Raw genomic sequence first — 17,359 nt, forward strand, 5'->3', positions numbered from 1 at the left:
CATAATTGGCTTTACAGTTGCCAGTTTCTATCTTCTGTCTTCTTCCATTTAAACTTTCCAGTATCCTTTGATGCTGTTGACCTCTGGCAGTTTCCTAACATTGTTGCTTAACTTAATTTCTATAACACCAAAGTTTCTTGTGTTAGCCATTGTGCTGAGAACTTTTAATCTGGCCTCACTTTAGTAATGAATTGGAACTAGTATGATTTGAAATACACCAGCACACAGATAATACTTAAACCATAAGATCAGCCAGAAAGGAAAGCTGAGCTGAGTTCTTAGCATCTGCATACTCATTTTATTGTGTGGCTGTATCATAATCTGTTTATATTTTAACGTAGTGATTTCAGCTGATTGCATTTTGGAGAAATACATTGAATTCATTTATCAGTCTTGAAAACTAGAATCAGCTTTTCTTAAGTCATGCTAAAAGAATACAGCCCATTAGCACAATTTATCCCATTCTAGCCACTTAATACTTGCTCTCCTAACCCACTCTTCCTCAGTTCTCACTTCAGGCATAATCACTTCTTACTTGGTTTTCTGATAGCCATCCTCACATCCTTTATGTTTTTGCTCCTAACAGAATTTCCAGAATCCTTTGATGGCCTCTAAACATTCGTGTGACAACTGAATTTTTACTGTAGCCTTTAAGGCCTTTTCACAAGCTGAGCCTGCCTGTTCTGCAGATCTTAAATCCTACTTGTATAGTCATTCTCACATAGAATGTGCTGAAAGCTGTCGAGACGCTAAGCTCAATTTCTTTGCTCACTCCTATGAGATTTGACATGGTGTTCAGAACCTTGGTATTTAAAATACCACCCCTGTTGAATCTCAAGCAGGCAATCTTGACACCATGCTGTTGAGAAACATTGTTTTGGATGAGAGGACAAGAATGTATTCCCATATTGAAAGAACTTTTTTGAAATTCATTTGTGTCCACTCTCTTTCCATGGTAAAGTTGAGGAAAGCTCTCCACATGAAACTAGCATGTTCCTCTGTCTATTACCAGCAGACGTTTTGTTCTGTGAAAATGTCAGGTCTCTTCTAATGCCTTCAGATTCTTTAGATTCAGTAGTGGTTTCTTGGTGTACTTTGTTAATAACCCACAACCACCAGAGTAACCTCTTGATGTACTTTAGATACCAGACAGATAAATGGATAAATCGAGTTTTCATTTAAAAAAATACAGAAATTGCCGGGCGGTGGTGGCGCACGCCTTTAATCCCAGCACTTGGGAGGCAGAGGCAGGCGGATCTCTGTGAGTTCGAGGCCAGCCTGGACTACCAAGTGAGCTCCAGGAAAGGCGCAAAGCTACACAGAGAAACCCTGTCTCGAAAAACCAAAAAAAAAAAATACAGAAATGGGCCAGAACTAATACTTGCCTTAGAATTAGACCTTCAACCCAGAATGTTTGATTATCAAACACTGAAATTCTTTTATGTTTGTAAGCAAGTTTTATTTTAGATAGACTATATTTGACATTTATATATCCAGGGACTATAAATATATATTATAAATATATAAAGTTTGTTTGCATCAGGGTATATAGGCTTGGTTATTGCATAAGTCTCTGCACCTTACAATTAAAATCATTCTAGAGGCCATTTTTAAAATAAATTGATTTTTTTCTTTAATCAATGAGCAGGCATTGGTGAAATTTTTATCTAAATTTTGTAGAAAATAAGTTTGTTGTATGCTAATTTTAAGATAATGATTTCTGCATTTCATAATGAGGTTTTAAACATTTCTTAGTAACCTATTTTAGAAGATTAAAGGTAAGAATTATAAAATAAATGAAGTAAAATTTTAAGCAATGTTTCTTTTAATTGCCTGAGCTTTCCAGCTTACTAATTTTGGTAAATGTTGATGTTATAAGTATTCTCTTCTGAATTCAAAGGTGTTATACATATGTACGTACCTTTTCTAGGGTAAACAGAATGTCATATATTTGTCCTTCCTATAAACTCACTTGAATCAATTCAGCTACTAAAGTGAGTTACTGACTTGAGTGAGTTACCATCCCTTCCAGGACTCCAGTTTCTCCTTATTAAATGGACGGTTATTTAGATCAGAAGTCAGTAAACTTCAATGGGGTGGTGAGATCCCAACTGTTGTTAGTCTAAGAACTAAGACTGGCCTTTGGACTTTTTAGTAGGTGGTTTAGAAGGGGAAGCAAAATACCAAAAATATCCAAAAGTGAATCTTTGTGGTCCATAAACCTGAACTCATTGCCACTTGACCTTCCTAGTAATAGTTATAGGAATTATTAAATAATTACATTACTTAGAAACTTAGAACAACTTTATTTCAGTTATTAAAATGTCAGCTAGGTGGTAAATGGTGGTGCCCTCCTTTAATCCCAGGAGAAGATCTGAGTTCAAGGCTAGCCTGGTCTACAGCTTGAGTTCTAGGATAGCCAGGGTGACCCAGAGAAACCTTGTCTTGAAAAAAAACAACAAAAATGATTACAATGTTTCGATACTTTAAAGTTAGTTCAGTGTTGCCTTAGGAGATAAACAGCTCAAGAAGTTATATGTTTTATCAACTGTCTTTTTATATATGAAAACTAGCTTGAACAATTCCCCTCGTCAAATTCTTTTCTGGAATAATTAACATATACCATAGTGCTTTGGGATTGATGTATTTTTAAACTTTATTAAAATTAATTTGCATATGTTCATTTGTTTTATCAATAAAATAGCAATTTTAACATTATACTTTCTTCTATTTAGATAGAGGCAGATTTGGGATATCCTGGAGGTAAAGCAAGAATTATTCATAAGGAATCTGATATCATTACTGCCTTTGCTGTTAATAAAGTAAGTATGTAGATGTCTTTTCTGTGACTTCTAACTATTCCTTGTTGGAGAATACCATATCAGTTTACTCAGTAAAAGTACTCTGCTTCCAGATTTACTTCCCTTTCCTTAAACTCTCAGTAAGAATTTTCTTTTGTAAAACTATTACATAATTTGCTAATGTAGTTTTGTTATTATATAATTTGGGAGATTATAACTAATAAAATATTTTATTGCTATGCAGAGAACAGTGTCGAATATTTGAATTCCAAGCAGTAACTTTAAAATATATACAAGATAATACATTAGTTAATCCAAAGAGGGTTTCTAAGGTCTTATATGAATTATTGGACATGATTCTATTTGCTAGAATTTAAATTCATGTATTAGAAATCCAATTTGTATGTTTATGTCATAGTCTTTATTCTTCTGCTTAACATCCTCCTTAGAGGTATCTGTAAGCTCCAGCAGAAGAGGTAGTCTTAAGTGTAATAATCCAAGGGTGAAGTTTGTCTGAATCATATCCCACTTGAATGTCCCCAAATTGCCATACAGCATAGTTTCTGGTGTCTTATTGTTTCTTTTTCTTTCAATTTAGAAAGGTAGGATTATGGTTTTTCATATATGACCAAAAGATACTTGAAGATAGTGTGTATGCACCTATTTATTTTTAATTTTACAATATTACCCAGCCGGGCCATTTGTGGAACTTCTTGCCTTCAAGTGAGCCTCCTGCTTTAGCCTCCAGGATGCTATCAATTACTGTTATATAGGTGTAGGTCTTGGGACACGTAGAAATCTTTTTACCAGTAGATCGTTCGTTTTCCTATTTTATACCCATCTTCTCAGTTTTATCTAATTTGTTCTTTAGCCATTCTGTTCTTATAGTTCCCTGTATCCTTCATCTCATCCTCTTCATAAACATCTGTGGACTAGTTATGTTTAGACCAGGCAGAACTGCAGTTAACCCCTTAGGCAGTTCTCAGGTTGCACTCTGAGTTGTGTGTGTGTGTGTGTGTGTGGGTGGGTGTGTGTGGGTGTGTGTGTGTGGGTGTGGGTGTGTATACACGGGTAAATATATACAGTACATACACCAAATGACTGTCCTCACCCTGTAATATCTGCCTTCCCCTTAAAAAAGCATGAGTAACTAGAAATAGTCAGCCACATGCATGAAATCTTTTGTTCGCTTGTATAAATGTTGCATAATTATTTCTCTACATTTGATATTATATTTTTACATTCTTCCAAAATTTGTATCTCACAAATATCTCTTGTTTTCCATTTCATGTTTTTTAAATGGCCTTAAGATTGAGCTTTTTTCCATTTGTTTCATTGGGTGTTGTCTGTATCAAGAATTGTGCATGGTCTGAGACTGTATCTTATATTCAAGCTAACAAGTTAATTTTTTAGCTTATTGGATGCTGTTTGATAACAAAAGAATCCAGTTTCACTGACTAAGGGCAGATAGTTCACGTCTAGCAGCACAAGAACTCACAACAAGATGACTCTTTTCACACTAGTTCTCTGGGCTGCCAGTGACTAGTTTCCTCCTGCCTGCTGCAGAGTGACAAAAGCAGGCCTGTCAGAGCCTGCTGTGCAGAGGGCTGTGTTCCTGGAGAAGACCACTGAGTGCAGAGGCCCCAGCCGCTTGCCTAAGTGGCTGCAGCAGGTGTGAGCTGCTGCACCCAACCACTGGATAGTTTTTTGTTGTACAAATGTTAGGACAGTCAAAGTCATCTGGAAGAGTAGAGAAGCTGTTTGGAAAGAGGAAATGAAGTGTTACATTCATTTTCATTTCTACTTGGATTTTTGTTAGGTGTACTAGAATTCCTAGAACATAAACATGTCTCTTCAATTCAATTTTAAGATTATTTTACTAAAAATTTAGTTATTAAAGTTAAATTTAAGGGGCTGGAGAGATAGCTCAGTGGTTAAGAGTATGGGCTGCTCTTCCAGAGGACCTGGGTTCAATTTCCAGCACCCACATGGCGACTCACAACTGTCTGTAATACCAGTTCTAGAGGATCTCACAGACATACATGTAGGCAAAACACTATAAAAAATTTAAAATTAAAACATTTTCTAGCCGGGCGTTGGTGGCGCACGCCTTTAATCCCAGCACTCGGGAGGCAGAGCCAGGCGGATCTCTGTGAGTTCGAGGCCAGCCTGGGCTACCAAGTGAGCTCCAGGAAAGGCGCAAAGCTACACAGAGAAACCCTGTCTTGAAAAAACCAAAAAAAAAAAAAAACATTTTCTAAAAAGCTAATTTAAAATATTAATTGGTAAAAATGCTTTTGTGTATGTTACTAGAGATTTTCTTCAGAAGTAGCCCATATACTCCTTGGGCTTTTTTTTTTTTTTTTTTTTTTTTTTTTTTTTTTTTTTTTTTTTTTTTTTTTTTTTTTTTTTTTTTTTGTTGGCTCATTTTCTTTTTCTTTTTTTTTTTTTTTCTTTTTATTTTCCTATTTTCCATCACAGGCAATTTATTTTGTTCTATTCATTCACAGTTAATACAGAAAATACTTGGAAACATTTCCATATAATGTTTGACACAGAAATCATCAAATAGAAGTATACAATGTTGACAGGAGGCAGTACATTTATAATTTATAAGCCCAAATGTATTTATAAATTAGAAATGGAAAGATCTACAAATGAAATTATGAAGGTTCACCAAAGTCATTTAATCTGTCAGTTTCTCATTCATTTTTATGTCTTAATAATATTCTATTGTATGAATAAGCCACATTTTATTTCTCTCCAGTATTTGATAGCTATTTGAGTTGTTTTAACTTTTTTACTATTAGCAACACACTGCTGTAAACCTTCATGTACATGTTTCATAGGTGCACATGTCAGTAGTTTGAGGGTATATTCCTAAGGGTAGAATTGTTGAGTAACAGAGTAACAATGTTTTGCATTTTGACCAACCACCAAACTGTTTTGCCAAAGTGGCACACCATTTTACAATCTCACCAAATCCGTGTTTTTAAGGCTCTGATTTTTGTACAAAAGCATTCAATCATTCTGTCAGACCAAACCAGGAAAAGTAAGCTATAGTTCAGAGCTGTTCTATTCCATTTACTATGCAAGGCCATTCTTGGCATTTGCAACTCTCAGCCCTTTTGAGTATTCTTGCAGTGTTCACCTTTTCCTCCACCACTTTTTTTTTCTTCTTTTTTTTCTGGTTTATTTCTATCTATTACAAATGTATAAAAAATCCTCCATCAACGCTGCTGATAGCAGCAGAACCTTGAGAAATATACCTTTGGTTTGCCTCAGAAAAGGAACACATATTGCACTGTAAAGTTTATAAAATTGGCACAAAACATTGTGATAATGTTACAATACAGTTTTAAGAGTTCAGTGACTAATGGGGAGCCGATGGGATACATGCAGAACTGTGAAAGCGATCTCACTTAGCCAGCTGTACACGTAGACTGTAAATCTACATTCAGATCATTTCTGAACTAAGACTATCATCTCAGTTTAATGTAAAAGTTAACATGATTTATTTTTCAGGCAAATAGAAATTGCATAGCAATTGCCTCCAGCCATGATGTACAAGAACTGGATGTTTCTGGAATTTTGGCCACACAGATCTATACATGGGTGGATGATGATGCAGAAACAGAAACCAAAGGGTATTCTTACGCTTTGTTTTTAATTCAGTTCTAGAGTATGAGTGACTGTATCAACTGAACTGTAACTCTGAAAAGCCTCCTTAAGAGACTTAAGTGCTCTCTTGATGCAGCAGGCAGCACTTGGTCTCAAAAGCAGTGCTCGTAATCATAGGCAGAGTACATGCTGCTGTGTCTAGGGGTAGCTAGGTAAGGGACGACAGTGGCTTCTGAAAGGGAATTAGAGATAAGAAAGAGTAAAGAAAATGGGAAATTTTCAGATATGAAAGTTGTTAGTTAAAGCTGAAGAAAATCAACTTCAAAAGGAATATAAAGTGTTTAAACTTTGACTTGTAAAAAAGAAATGAAGAGCTAGGTGGTGGTGGTGCCTGCCTTTAATCCCAGCACTAAGGAACCAGAAGCAGGCAGATCTCTGTGAGTTCAAAGCCAGCCTGGTCTACAGAGTGAGTTCCAGGACAGGCTCCAGAAAAACCAAAAAAAAAAAGAAGAAGAAGAAGAAGAAAAAAAAAAAAATGAAGACCTGATGCTCTGTTTTCACTCTATTTGGTGTTGCTTTGTAGATCAGAAGACTTCCTGGTGATCCATGCTCGTGATGATTTAACAGCTGTCCAAGGCTCAACTCCATATACCCACAGCAACCCTGGCACTCCCATCAATATGCCGTGGCTTGGAAGTACACAGACGGGTAGAGGAGCATCTGTGGTGTGTAGACTTAAAGATACTTAGGCTTACGCTTAGTTAGCTTTCCTACATTTTTACCTTTGGGTTAATATATAAAAAGTGATTAACTTAATTTTTAGTTTCTTATATGCTAGAACTGTATGTTTTAATAATTAAGAATAATGTTTTCATTTGAAAGCATTACTTTTTTTTTTTTTTTAAATATGCTTTGGCCCAGCGTGGTGGCACACACCTTCTAATCCCAGCACTTTGAGACAGATAGGTCTCTTTTTTTTTTTTTTTTTTTTTTTTGGTTTTTCAAGACAGTGTTTCTCTGTGTAGCTTTGCGCCTTTCTTGGAATTCACTTGGTAGTCCAGGCTGGCCTTGAACTCACAGAGATCTGCCTGGCTCTGCCTCCCGAGTGCTGGGATTAAAGGTGTGCGCCACCACTGCCCGGCTTTAGACAGGTCTCTTGAGGCAAGCCTGGGCTACATAGCAGGTTCTTGGACAGCCAGGACGACATTGAGAGACCCTATCAAAATTAAATAAAATAGACTTTGTTTAAAGATGAAAGAACTGCATTTTCATTAATGATTATTTGAAGCTGTGGGTCGTATGTAAACCATGCACTATGAAGCTAATATAGTAAGAATGAGGTGAAGTTGTTCTTTTTTCTTTTTCCAGTGCTGAAGTTTAAAAGCAGGGCCTTGTGTTTGTCAGTCAAGCACTATTCTTGAGTTCTAGCCCCAGCCCTACATTTCTTCCTGTGTTAAAAAAAAAAAAAAAAAAAATTACAATGTTTTGCAGCACACTAAAATTACATAAAGTTAGATTTTTATATCTGTTGGTAAAGTTTTGTAGTAACAGCTGTGGCTAATTTTTCATTTTTTGTGGGTCCTGCTTCTACTCTGCAGTATCAGAATTTGCTGTCTGAAAAAGACACCATGTTGTGCTCATAAAACCCAAGATGTTTATCCAGCTCTTGTAAAAAGCTATGCTTAACCCTGTTCTAGATAATATCCTTTAGTAGATATCAATTAAACACTATCCATTTTGAGTATGACATTTTGTAATGCTGGGACATAATATATTTTTTTCAAGAAAAAGTGCAAATTTTCAGAATTGAGCAAAATAAGTTTGTAGCGGTACAGTGTGTATTTAAGCACTGATGCTATAAGAAGTTATCTATATTTATTCCTCTATGATTTTCCTTTATCAGGCTATAAAAATTGATGCACAGAAGTAAAGAAACCCCTATATTTCTTTAATTAACTTCTAGTTGCTAGGGATTTTTTTCCTTTGTTTTATTTTGTTTTTAATGCCCTAAGTCCCATTGAACATTCTGTTTCCTTTGCCAGCCTGCCATTTTTTTTTTTAAGCAATTGATATAAGTAATTGTTCAAGTGAAGACTCAGACATCATTAATAAGCCTTTTTTATCTTCCGTAATGTGCAGTTCCTTTATAGGGAATACAGCCTGGTCGTGCTTTGCTTCACTTGTGGTAGCTGTCCCTATTCATCTTGACTCATTGATCAGATAGATGAAGTTTAATTCAAAAGGTCAAGTGATTCAAATCACTTAGTTCAATTTTTCAAGTGCCAGATTTTTTTAAGGGTTAAATTAAATTTGAAATTAGAAATTAGTAATTTTAAAATGAAATGACTAGGTCATTCGAAGATTACAAATCTTCAAATTTGTCAGCCTTAGTAACATTGTATTTTAAAGAGGAACTTAAGAGAAATATAGATAAATAATTGGTTTTATTTTTAGCATGAGCCTTAGATAAAACAGAAGTTTCTCTTTAGCCCCCTTTTTGCTGTAACCTCTTGTTCCCTCTATTCTGTATAAAGCAGTGGATGTTTCTAAAATATCATTCAGATTTTCCCTACTCTCAGATTCTGCATTTCCCAATATATCTTTCCAAAACAAATCCTTAACCTGACCTCTAAAACCTTTGCCTGCCTCTAATCCTAGCTCTCCAGTCTACACTTACTCTTTCTGCTCTGTTTATACTGGGTTTTTGTCCCTCAGATCCATCCATTGCTGCCATATTAAAGACTTTGCCTTGCCTTCTCCTTCAGATACTCCTACCTCTGTGTAAGCATTCTTATCCCAACTCAAGATCTCAGGAGATTTCTCTGTAGTTCTTTCAGAAGACATCTGCCCCATCTACAGTACACCTAGTTTTAATATCTCACCTTATTATCTTTGTAAAACAAATTAGTTGTTGAAATTATCAGTGCATTATTTAGTTGTCCCTTTCCTGTAAACAGAAACTTTTGGAGGATTTGCCTGCCTCATAAGTGGATGTGCTGGACACATGTTAGTGTTCAAAAATTGTTCTTTATACACCAAAGCATTATAATTTAGAAATATGACTTTGGAATTCCCTTTACAGTTGAATGTTCTTTCTGGGCAAATTTTAGGAGTGATTTTTTTAAAAAATTTTATTTCATTCAATACATTTTGATCATATTCTTTCCACTGTCCAGCTTCTTCCACATCATTCTTATTTCCCTACCCCCATTTTCATGCTTTCTCTCGCTCTCGCTCTCTCACTCTCAAAAATAAAAAAGAAGGAAGAAAATCAAAACAAGACAAAAAACCAAAAAAGAATACTAAAACAAAGCAAAAAACACACAAAATACATGGAGTCTGTTTTATGTTGGCCAGCTATACCTGGGCATCAGCCTGCCCTGGAATGTGGTTGATAGATCCAATGACAGTCCAGTGGAGAAAACTAATTTTCCCTTTGCTAGCAGATAGGAATTGCAAATAGCTTCTTGATGAGCAGTAGGACTTTGTGTCAAGTTTTCTTTCTCCATGCTGTTATCGTGTCTGGTTTGAACTTGTGCAGGTCTTATGCTTGCTGTCAGACACATTTAGAAAACGCTGTTTCCTTGCAATTACCCACTACCTATGGCTCTGAAAACCTTCCTGCCTCCTTTTAATGTGAATCTTGAAGCTTTGAGTTGGGAGAGGTTTGATAAAGATATCCCATTCTTGACTGAATGCTCCAAAGTGTCTGTCTCTATATATTGTACAGTTGTGGGTTTCTGTGTTCCCATCCACTGCAAGAAAAAGCTTCCGAAACTTGTCTTATGAGGGTTGAGCAAGGCCCTGATCTATGGGTATAGTGATATGTCATTAGTAGTCATTTTATTGCTGTGTTCCTTCCACAGAATAGTGGTAGTAAGTTTTTCCCTAAGCACATGAACTATTGAATTTCAAGGTTTTTTGGGTTTTTTTTTTTTTTTTTTTTTCAAAGACAGAGTTTCTCTGTGTAACAGCCCTACTGTCCTGGAACTCACTCTATAGACCAGGCTGGCCTCAAACTCACAAGCTCCACCTGCCTCTGCCTCCCAAGTGCTGGGATTAAAGGCGTGCACCACTGCCACCTGAATTTCAAGGTTTGAATTCTAACCAAAAATTGGTTGGTTACTCCCTTAATATTGCACCAATATATCTTGTAGGCAGGTCACTGTTGTAGGTCACATGGTTTGTAACTGGGTGAGGTTGATGATTACTTTTCTCTTCCAGTATCATGAAAAGTACCTCATAAGTAGTGAGTAGGAGTGGAGCTTCTAGTTGGGCACCAGTTAAGTTTCTCCATGTTCAATGACACAAGTAAGTGTTGTCTTCAACAATAGGGACTTACTGCAGGTTATCAATAGATTTGACAATTGTCCGTGGTATTAAGAGTCTATGGAATACATTTGGCTAACATCTCTATAAGATTCATTTCTTCCACAGGGGCGTTTACTTGGTGACATAAAATGTCTAACTGGGGCATTGTCATCCCTATTATATAGTGGCTCCACTTTCATATATGTGTATATTTTAGGAAGCTTCTATGGTAGTAGGTTAATTGTCCCTTCCCATATTCCCTCCTTTCCCCTTTTCTCTCACCCATCTTGACATTTAATTCTATTCTAGTTTCTCCTTTATCTCTTTATTACACTATATTCTATTTCTTTTTCCTTGGAAAATCTCTTCCTTAGTCCTTATGAGCTACCTAACCTCTGTGGTTATTGTAATTGAAGTGCATATCTAAAGCTTAAAAGCTAACATCCACATATAAGCTAAAGTATGCAACATTTATCTTTTGAGATCTGTTTTATTTCACTCAGGATGATTGTTTCTAGCTTGATTTGCCTTCAGATTTCATAGTATCATTTTTCTTAAACAGCCAAATAATATTTCAATTCTGCAGATATACCACATTTTCAGTGTACATTCATTAGTTGATAGACATTTAATCTTTCCAATTTGTGGTTGTTACGAGTTGAGCAGCAATGAACATAGATGAGCAAATATCTCTGTAGTAGGATGTATATGCCCAAGGGTGTTATAGCCTAGCTCTTGAGATAGATCAATTCACAGCTTACTCAGGAACCTCCACACTGATTTCTATGTTGCTGTACCAGTTTGCACTCCCACCAGCAGTAAATAAGTGTTTCCCTTTCCTTGAATCATTCCAGAGTGTGCTTTCACTTGTTTTATTAATCTTGGTCATTGACTGGGGTAAGATGAAATCTCAAGTAGTTTTAATTTGCATTTCCCTGATGACTAAGGATGTTGAACATTTTTTTTTAAGTATGTGTTTTTCATCTTTTGAGAACTCTCTATATGGTTCTATACCTCATTTTTAAATAGGTTCATTTGTTTTCTTGATTTTTTTATTTTTAATTGAAAATAGATTTTCTTTCATACAAGATATTCTGATTACGTTTTCCCCTCTCCCAGCTCCTCCCCACTTCCCTACAAACTCGAGTCCACACCCTTTCTTTCTTTCTCTCATTAGAAAACAAACAAGCATCTGAATAATAATAGTGATAATAATGAAATAAAAATAAACAACCCGGAATAGCAGAAAATGAACCAACAGGACAAAAAGAGTCAAAGAAAAAAGTACAAGAAACGCAGACACTGAGACACACCTATTTGCACATATAGAAAACCTATAAAAATAAAATCAGAAACCACAATATGTAAGATCTGTGAGGTTTTGTTTGTTTGTTTGTTTTTAATTGCTCTGACAAAGCATTATGAGACAAAAAACCTCCAAAAATACCATTGAGTTCGGTTTGTGTTGACCATCTACTGCTAGGCATGGGCCTGCCCTTAGTCTGCTTTTGTGTATTCAGGGAGACTCCATTGGAGAGAACTGAGTTTTCTTTGCATGTGATTATCAACTGGAGATAGCTTCTGGTTTGTGGATGGAGGCTTGTATCTACTTCCGCTCTCAGCCCTGGGGCACTATCTGGCTTAGACTTGTGCATGCTACCACAGTCTCTGTGATTTCATGTGTATGTCAATCCTGTTGTGTCTACAAAGCCTTGTTTCCTTGCTATCCTTCCTGGCTCTTAACAATCTTTCTGCCCCCTCTTCTGTAGAGTTCCCAGCCGTGAAGAGAGGGGAAAGTGTAATCAGAATATATTATATGAAAGGAACTCTATTATTTAGTGGAGACACCTTCACTTAGAACTGAGTGTTCCAAGATCTCTGACTCTGAGCACACTGTCCAGTTGTGGGTCTCTATTGGTTCCCATCTACTGCAGGAAGAAGCTTCACTGATAATGGCTGAGCAAGGAACTGATCTATGAGTATAGCAGAATGTCATTGGGAGTCATTTTCTTGCTATGCTCCATTGACAGAACAGTAGTATTTCATTTTCCCTATGTCTGTGGCCTATGTAGTCTCAGGATCTTGACCATCATTTAGTCAGGTCACCATTGTAAATAGCAGGGTTTATAGCTGGGTTGGTGTTTACCTTTCTCTTCTGGTAGCATGAAGAGTACTTTCTAGTACACTAGTCAGTAGGGGCTCTATGTAGGCACCAGCTGTCAACTAATCTATGTTCAGTGATTGTGTAGATATTGTCTTCAGCAATAGGGAATTACCATATTGATGGCTTTTTAATTCTGATTCATGATTACCCCCATTCCTCTCTCACGAAAAAGATACTAGTAAAATAAGGTGGTTCTTTTTATATGAATCTTTTCAAATAGCTAATGGTTTCTGTATTTTCTATTACATGCTTTCAGAAAAACTTTTAATCTGTGTTTTATTTTTTCCTGTGATATTTTGGTCACAAACAAAAAGGTAAAAGAATAAGAACCTTTAGACATATATTTAATTAACAACATAGGATTTGGTAGACATGGTGGATATGCCTATAATTATCCCAGCACTCAGGAGGCTGAGGCAGAAGGGTTGCAAGTTACAGGTGAGCCTGGGCTATACAACAAAGTTCTTGTCTTTGGCTGGCGGGATGGCTCCGTGGTTGAGGGCACTGGTTGTTCTTCCAGAGGACCTGAGTTCAATTTTCAGAACCTGCATGGCAGCTCACAACCATCTGTAACTACAGTTCCAGGGGATCCAATACCCTCACACAGACATGAATGCAGACAAAACACCAATGCACATAAAATAAAATAAAATAAAATAAAATCTTTTTTTTTAAAAAGTCTGTCTCACCGGGCGGTATTGGCGCACACCTTTAATCCCAGCACTCGGGAGGCAGAGGCAGGCGGGTCTCTGTGAGTTCGAGGCCAGCCTGGTCTCCAAAGCAAGTTCCAGGAAAGGCGCAAAGCTACACAAAGAAAAACCCTGTCTCGGGAAAAAAAAAGTCTGTCTCTGTCCCAACCCTACCCCCAAATGAAGTAAATGGACTTAGTTGTGAGGTTTAAAGTAATAGTCATATATTCAAGTTTTTATTGTCTGGAGAATTAAAAAAAATTTTTTTCTTAATCTTGTTACTGAATGATCAGTTCTAATACTTGTTAATAGCAACTTCTGTTCTGGAATAGAATGCATCCACGGGACCTTTCCATTCCTGTCACTTACCAGCTCTTATGGCCTACTTTCTTGCTACCCTTACCAGTTCCACACATCTTCACAAACTTTACGCTATTTAAACAATTTAAAATCCAAAAGAACAACTAAAAAGTTTACTGCAAGATTAATGCACAAATGTAAACTAACATGTAACTATAGCTCCCTTTAATTTTACAGTTATTTTACTCTTATTTGACAGGCTAGTTAAATCATTCAAAAGAATGCTTTAAAATGAATCAGTTGTCAAGAAAGGAGAGGAGTAAATTCTTGAGAAGACTGATTCTTAAGTTTCTCTTGTTTTAGCCAAAAGGAGGGGGAGGGGTATTTATTGGAGGTATTGATTAACCGGTAGGTTGAAACTGTGTATGTGGTGTGTGTGTTTCTGTGTGTTGCTGAAGATTTAAATCAGAACCTAACTCATAATTAGCAAGTGCTCTATGACTGAACCATATATCCAACCCTACAACTTAAAATTCTAGTCCTCTTTTTATTGTTACTATAAAATATTTCTTCTTTTACCAGATGACTAAGAAAGCCATTAATAATGTCAGAAGAATGACATCACATCCAACTCTTCCTTACTGTAAGTTGACAATGATGACCAATGATTCTCTTATTTTTACATTTTTTTATATAAATTGTATAAGGAATTCATGGAAAGCTTCTAGTTTCAATCAAAAGATAGTTTTTATCCAATTTAACTTATTTTTCATAGATGGGTTGAGGTTATACTAATTTTATCAGCTTGTCTCTTATCAGGTATGTTAATAGTAGTCGTAAGGGGTTGTTAGTAAAATAGCTTAAAGTAGGAGATACATTTTTTTCAGTTCTTCTTTCTAGAAATCTCGTTTCTTTTGTTGTAGCCAAAACAAAATAAAATAAAATTTTTTAAAAAAAATTAGAAGTATTGATTAACTGGTGGTTGGAATGTATGTTAGTATATAATTATCCTAGGTTTTAAAAAATATTTTTATGTCATTCTCTTAACAATTATGAGTATAATTAAAAATGTATAAAAATTTTAATTGCCTTTTCTCATAGACAATTGTCCAATAAAATAAAATTAACAAAGTTCTGTGTTTTTTTCTGCTGTGTTTTTTTCTGCTTTATTACAATGTGTGCTGTAAGTATCTATTATCTAAATTGCATACTTTGTCAAATAAAAATATTCCGAAGATTTTTTTATATGAAGAGAATAACTTCTCACACTAAATACAAACTGTTATAAAATATTATATTGACTTCCTTGACATTGAGTTCATACAGGTTTAGAGATATCTGGAGCTGAATAAATGGCACTCAGTCGTTAAGAATCTCAGTTATTCTTAGAGCTTGCTTAATTGAATTTGGTTTCCAGCACTCATGTCAGGGGCTCACAGCCTCCTGTGACTCTGGCTTCAAGGGACCTGACGCCCTCTTCTGGCCTCTGTGTGTAGTCACACACATAGCATACACTTGACACATAGACACACATATAAATAAAAATTAAAAACAATTAAAAAAATTTGAAGAAAGAAAAGTAGTCATCAAAGCTTATATAATAAGATGTCAATATGTATTTAGCACAGCATGTAGACGACACATACCTGAGATTTAAGTGCTTGGGAAGCTGAGGCAGGATGATGTTAGGTTTAAGACCATCCAGGGCTACAGGATGGTGCCCTTTCTTTTAAAAAAAAAAAAAAATCATTTTATGTGCAAGGTTTAAATAGTATTACTGGCAAGCAACATATTTGACATTGCTTAAAAATATTCTCACCCTCTATAGTAAGGTCTGTAGCTTTCCTGAAATACTGAAGGGACCTGATGTTCTATCAGCCCTATTGCATGTATTCTACCAGATTAATAGTTGGCAGTGAAAGTTATCAATCCTAGACTCATAAAGACAGCCCCAACTTCTGGGGATGTTAGTGGACTTGCTTTTATAGGTATTTGTAGCTGGAGTTTTCTCTCCGGGTCTCACCAAGCCCCGGCAGTCCGACAGCCCACTTATAAAATAAACACACAGACGCTTATATTATTTACAAACTGTATGGCCGTGGCAGGCTAATTGCTAACTGTTCTTATATCTTAAATTAACCCATTTCTATAAATCCTGCCACATGGCTCGTGGCTTACCGGCATCTTCACATGCTGCTTGTCATGGCGGCGGATGGCAGTGTTTCCCTCACTCAGCCTTCCACTTCCCAGAATTCTCCTCTCTCCTTGTCCCGCCTATACTTCCTGCCTTGCCATTGGCCAATCAGTGTTTTATTTATACAAAAGGATATCCACAACAGATATTCAGTAAGAAAGAAATCATTACTATCTTATGAGATATTTTCTCTATGGAGAGAATTTCTCCTTTTTTTTTTGAGCTGAGAATCGAACCCAGGGCCTTGCGCTTGCTAGGCAAGCACTCTACCACTGAGCTAAATCCCCAACCCAAGAGAGAATTTCTATAACTGACAAGAAAGAGACTGGGAAAATTAAAGCTAATTAAATTAATCATTTGATTCCTTCCCCCCCCCCGATTTCTTCTTTGTCATGAACACATTCTCTAGGAACTAATAGTTCAAGAATAAGTGCACATTATAAAAGCAAATGTAATAAAATAAGATTTCTTAACGTCTTACTTTGAAACTCAGGTAAATCAGTAGATCTTTTCTTCCTTTCTGGTTTTCTGAAAAATCTCACAAACTGCTGCTAGGACTAAAAGCCAGGCCCTCCTCGCTTGGGCTAGCCAGGCACTGTACCACTGTGCCAGTACCCTAAGCCACTACCTTTTGAGTTTTACTAAACCTGTTAGAAATTGAGATAAGCCGAGTGGTGGTGGTGGCGGCGGCGGCGGTGGCGCACGCCTTTAATCCCAGCACTTGGGAGGCAGAGGCAGGCGGATCTTTGTGAGTTCCAGGCCAGCCTGGTCTACAGAGTGAGATCCAGGAAAGGCGCAGAGCTACACAGAGAAACCCTGTCTTGAAAAACAAAACAAAACAAAAAAAAAAAAAAGAAAAGAAATTGAGATGATAGTTTTATAATATCCTAAACGGGAAAACACATTCTGTTGTTCTAAGCAACACTTCTTACCACAATTGTGTGATTTTTCCCACCCATCCACCCACCCTATCCCACTGAAGATAAACTTAGTGTGCTAATTCAGTTCAACTCATGACACTCTCTACCTGCAGTTAGAATCAAGCGCCACAAGTCAAGAGCTCAGTGCCACAAGCTTGTCCTCTGCCTCACTTCCCCTGTACTATAAACAGACTATAAAAGAGGGTTCTCCCAACCCCCTCCTTTGGTTTGACTAATCTGCTAGAATAATTCACAAAATTCAGTGAAACACTTTATTATGTTTGACACTTTATTGTAAAGGTTATTATAAAGTAACGTATATGAAGAGATATATAAGGTGAGGTCAGAAGAGGCGTGAG

At 36.4% G+C, this 17,359-nt stretch overlaps 1 protein-coding gene across 5 annotated transcripts in view; it reads left to right on the forward strand.

Annotated features, from left to right (window-relative positions):
- The window catches only part of Dmxl1 (Dmx like 1), a 151,741-nt gene that overhangs the window by 117,403 nt on the left and 16,979 nt on the right, over positions 1-17,359 (forward strand). For 4 of the 5 annotated variants that reach the window (XM_076555237.1, XM_076555238.1, XM_076555239.1 and 1 more), the window contains 4 exons: positions 2,736-2,822; positions 6,327-6,448; positions 7,006-7,147; positions 14,469-14,529. In XM_076555237.1, the coding sequence (XP_076411352.1) occupies positions 2,736-2,822; positions 6,327-6,448; positions 7,006-7,147; positions 14,469-14,529 (412 nt within the window). Of the gene's footprint in view, positions 1-2,735; positions 2,823-6,326; positions 6,449-7,005; positions 7,148-10,646; positions 10,734-14,468; positions 14,530-17,359 lie in introns of all 5 variants that reach the window. The other variant, XR_013046084.1, reaches the window with a different exon arrangement.

The sequence above is a fragment of the Peromyscus maniculatus genome, chromosome 19 (assembly GCF_049852395.1).
Source record: "Peromyscus maniculatus bairdii isolate BWxNUB_F1_BW_parent chromosome 19, HU_Pman_BW_mat_3.1, whole genome shotgun sequence".
Lineage (NCBI taxonomy): Eukaryota > Metazoa > Chordata > Mammalia > Rodentia > Cricetidae > Peromyscus > Peromyscus maniculatus.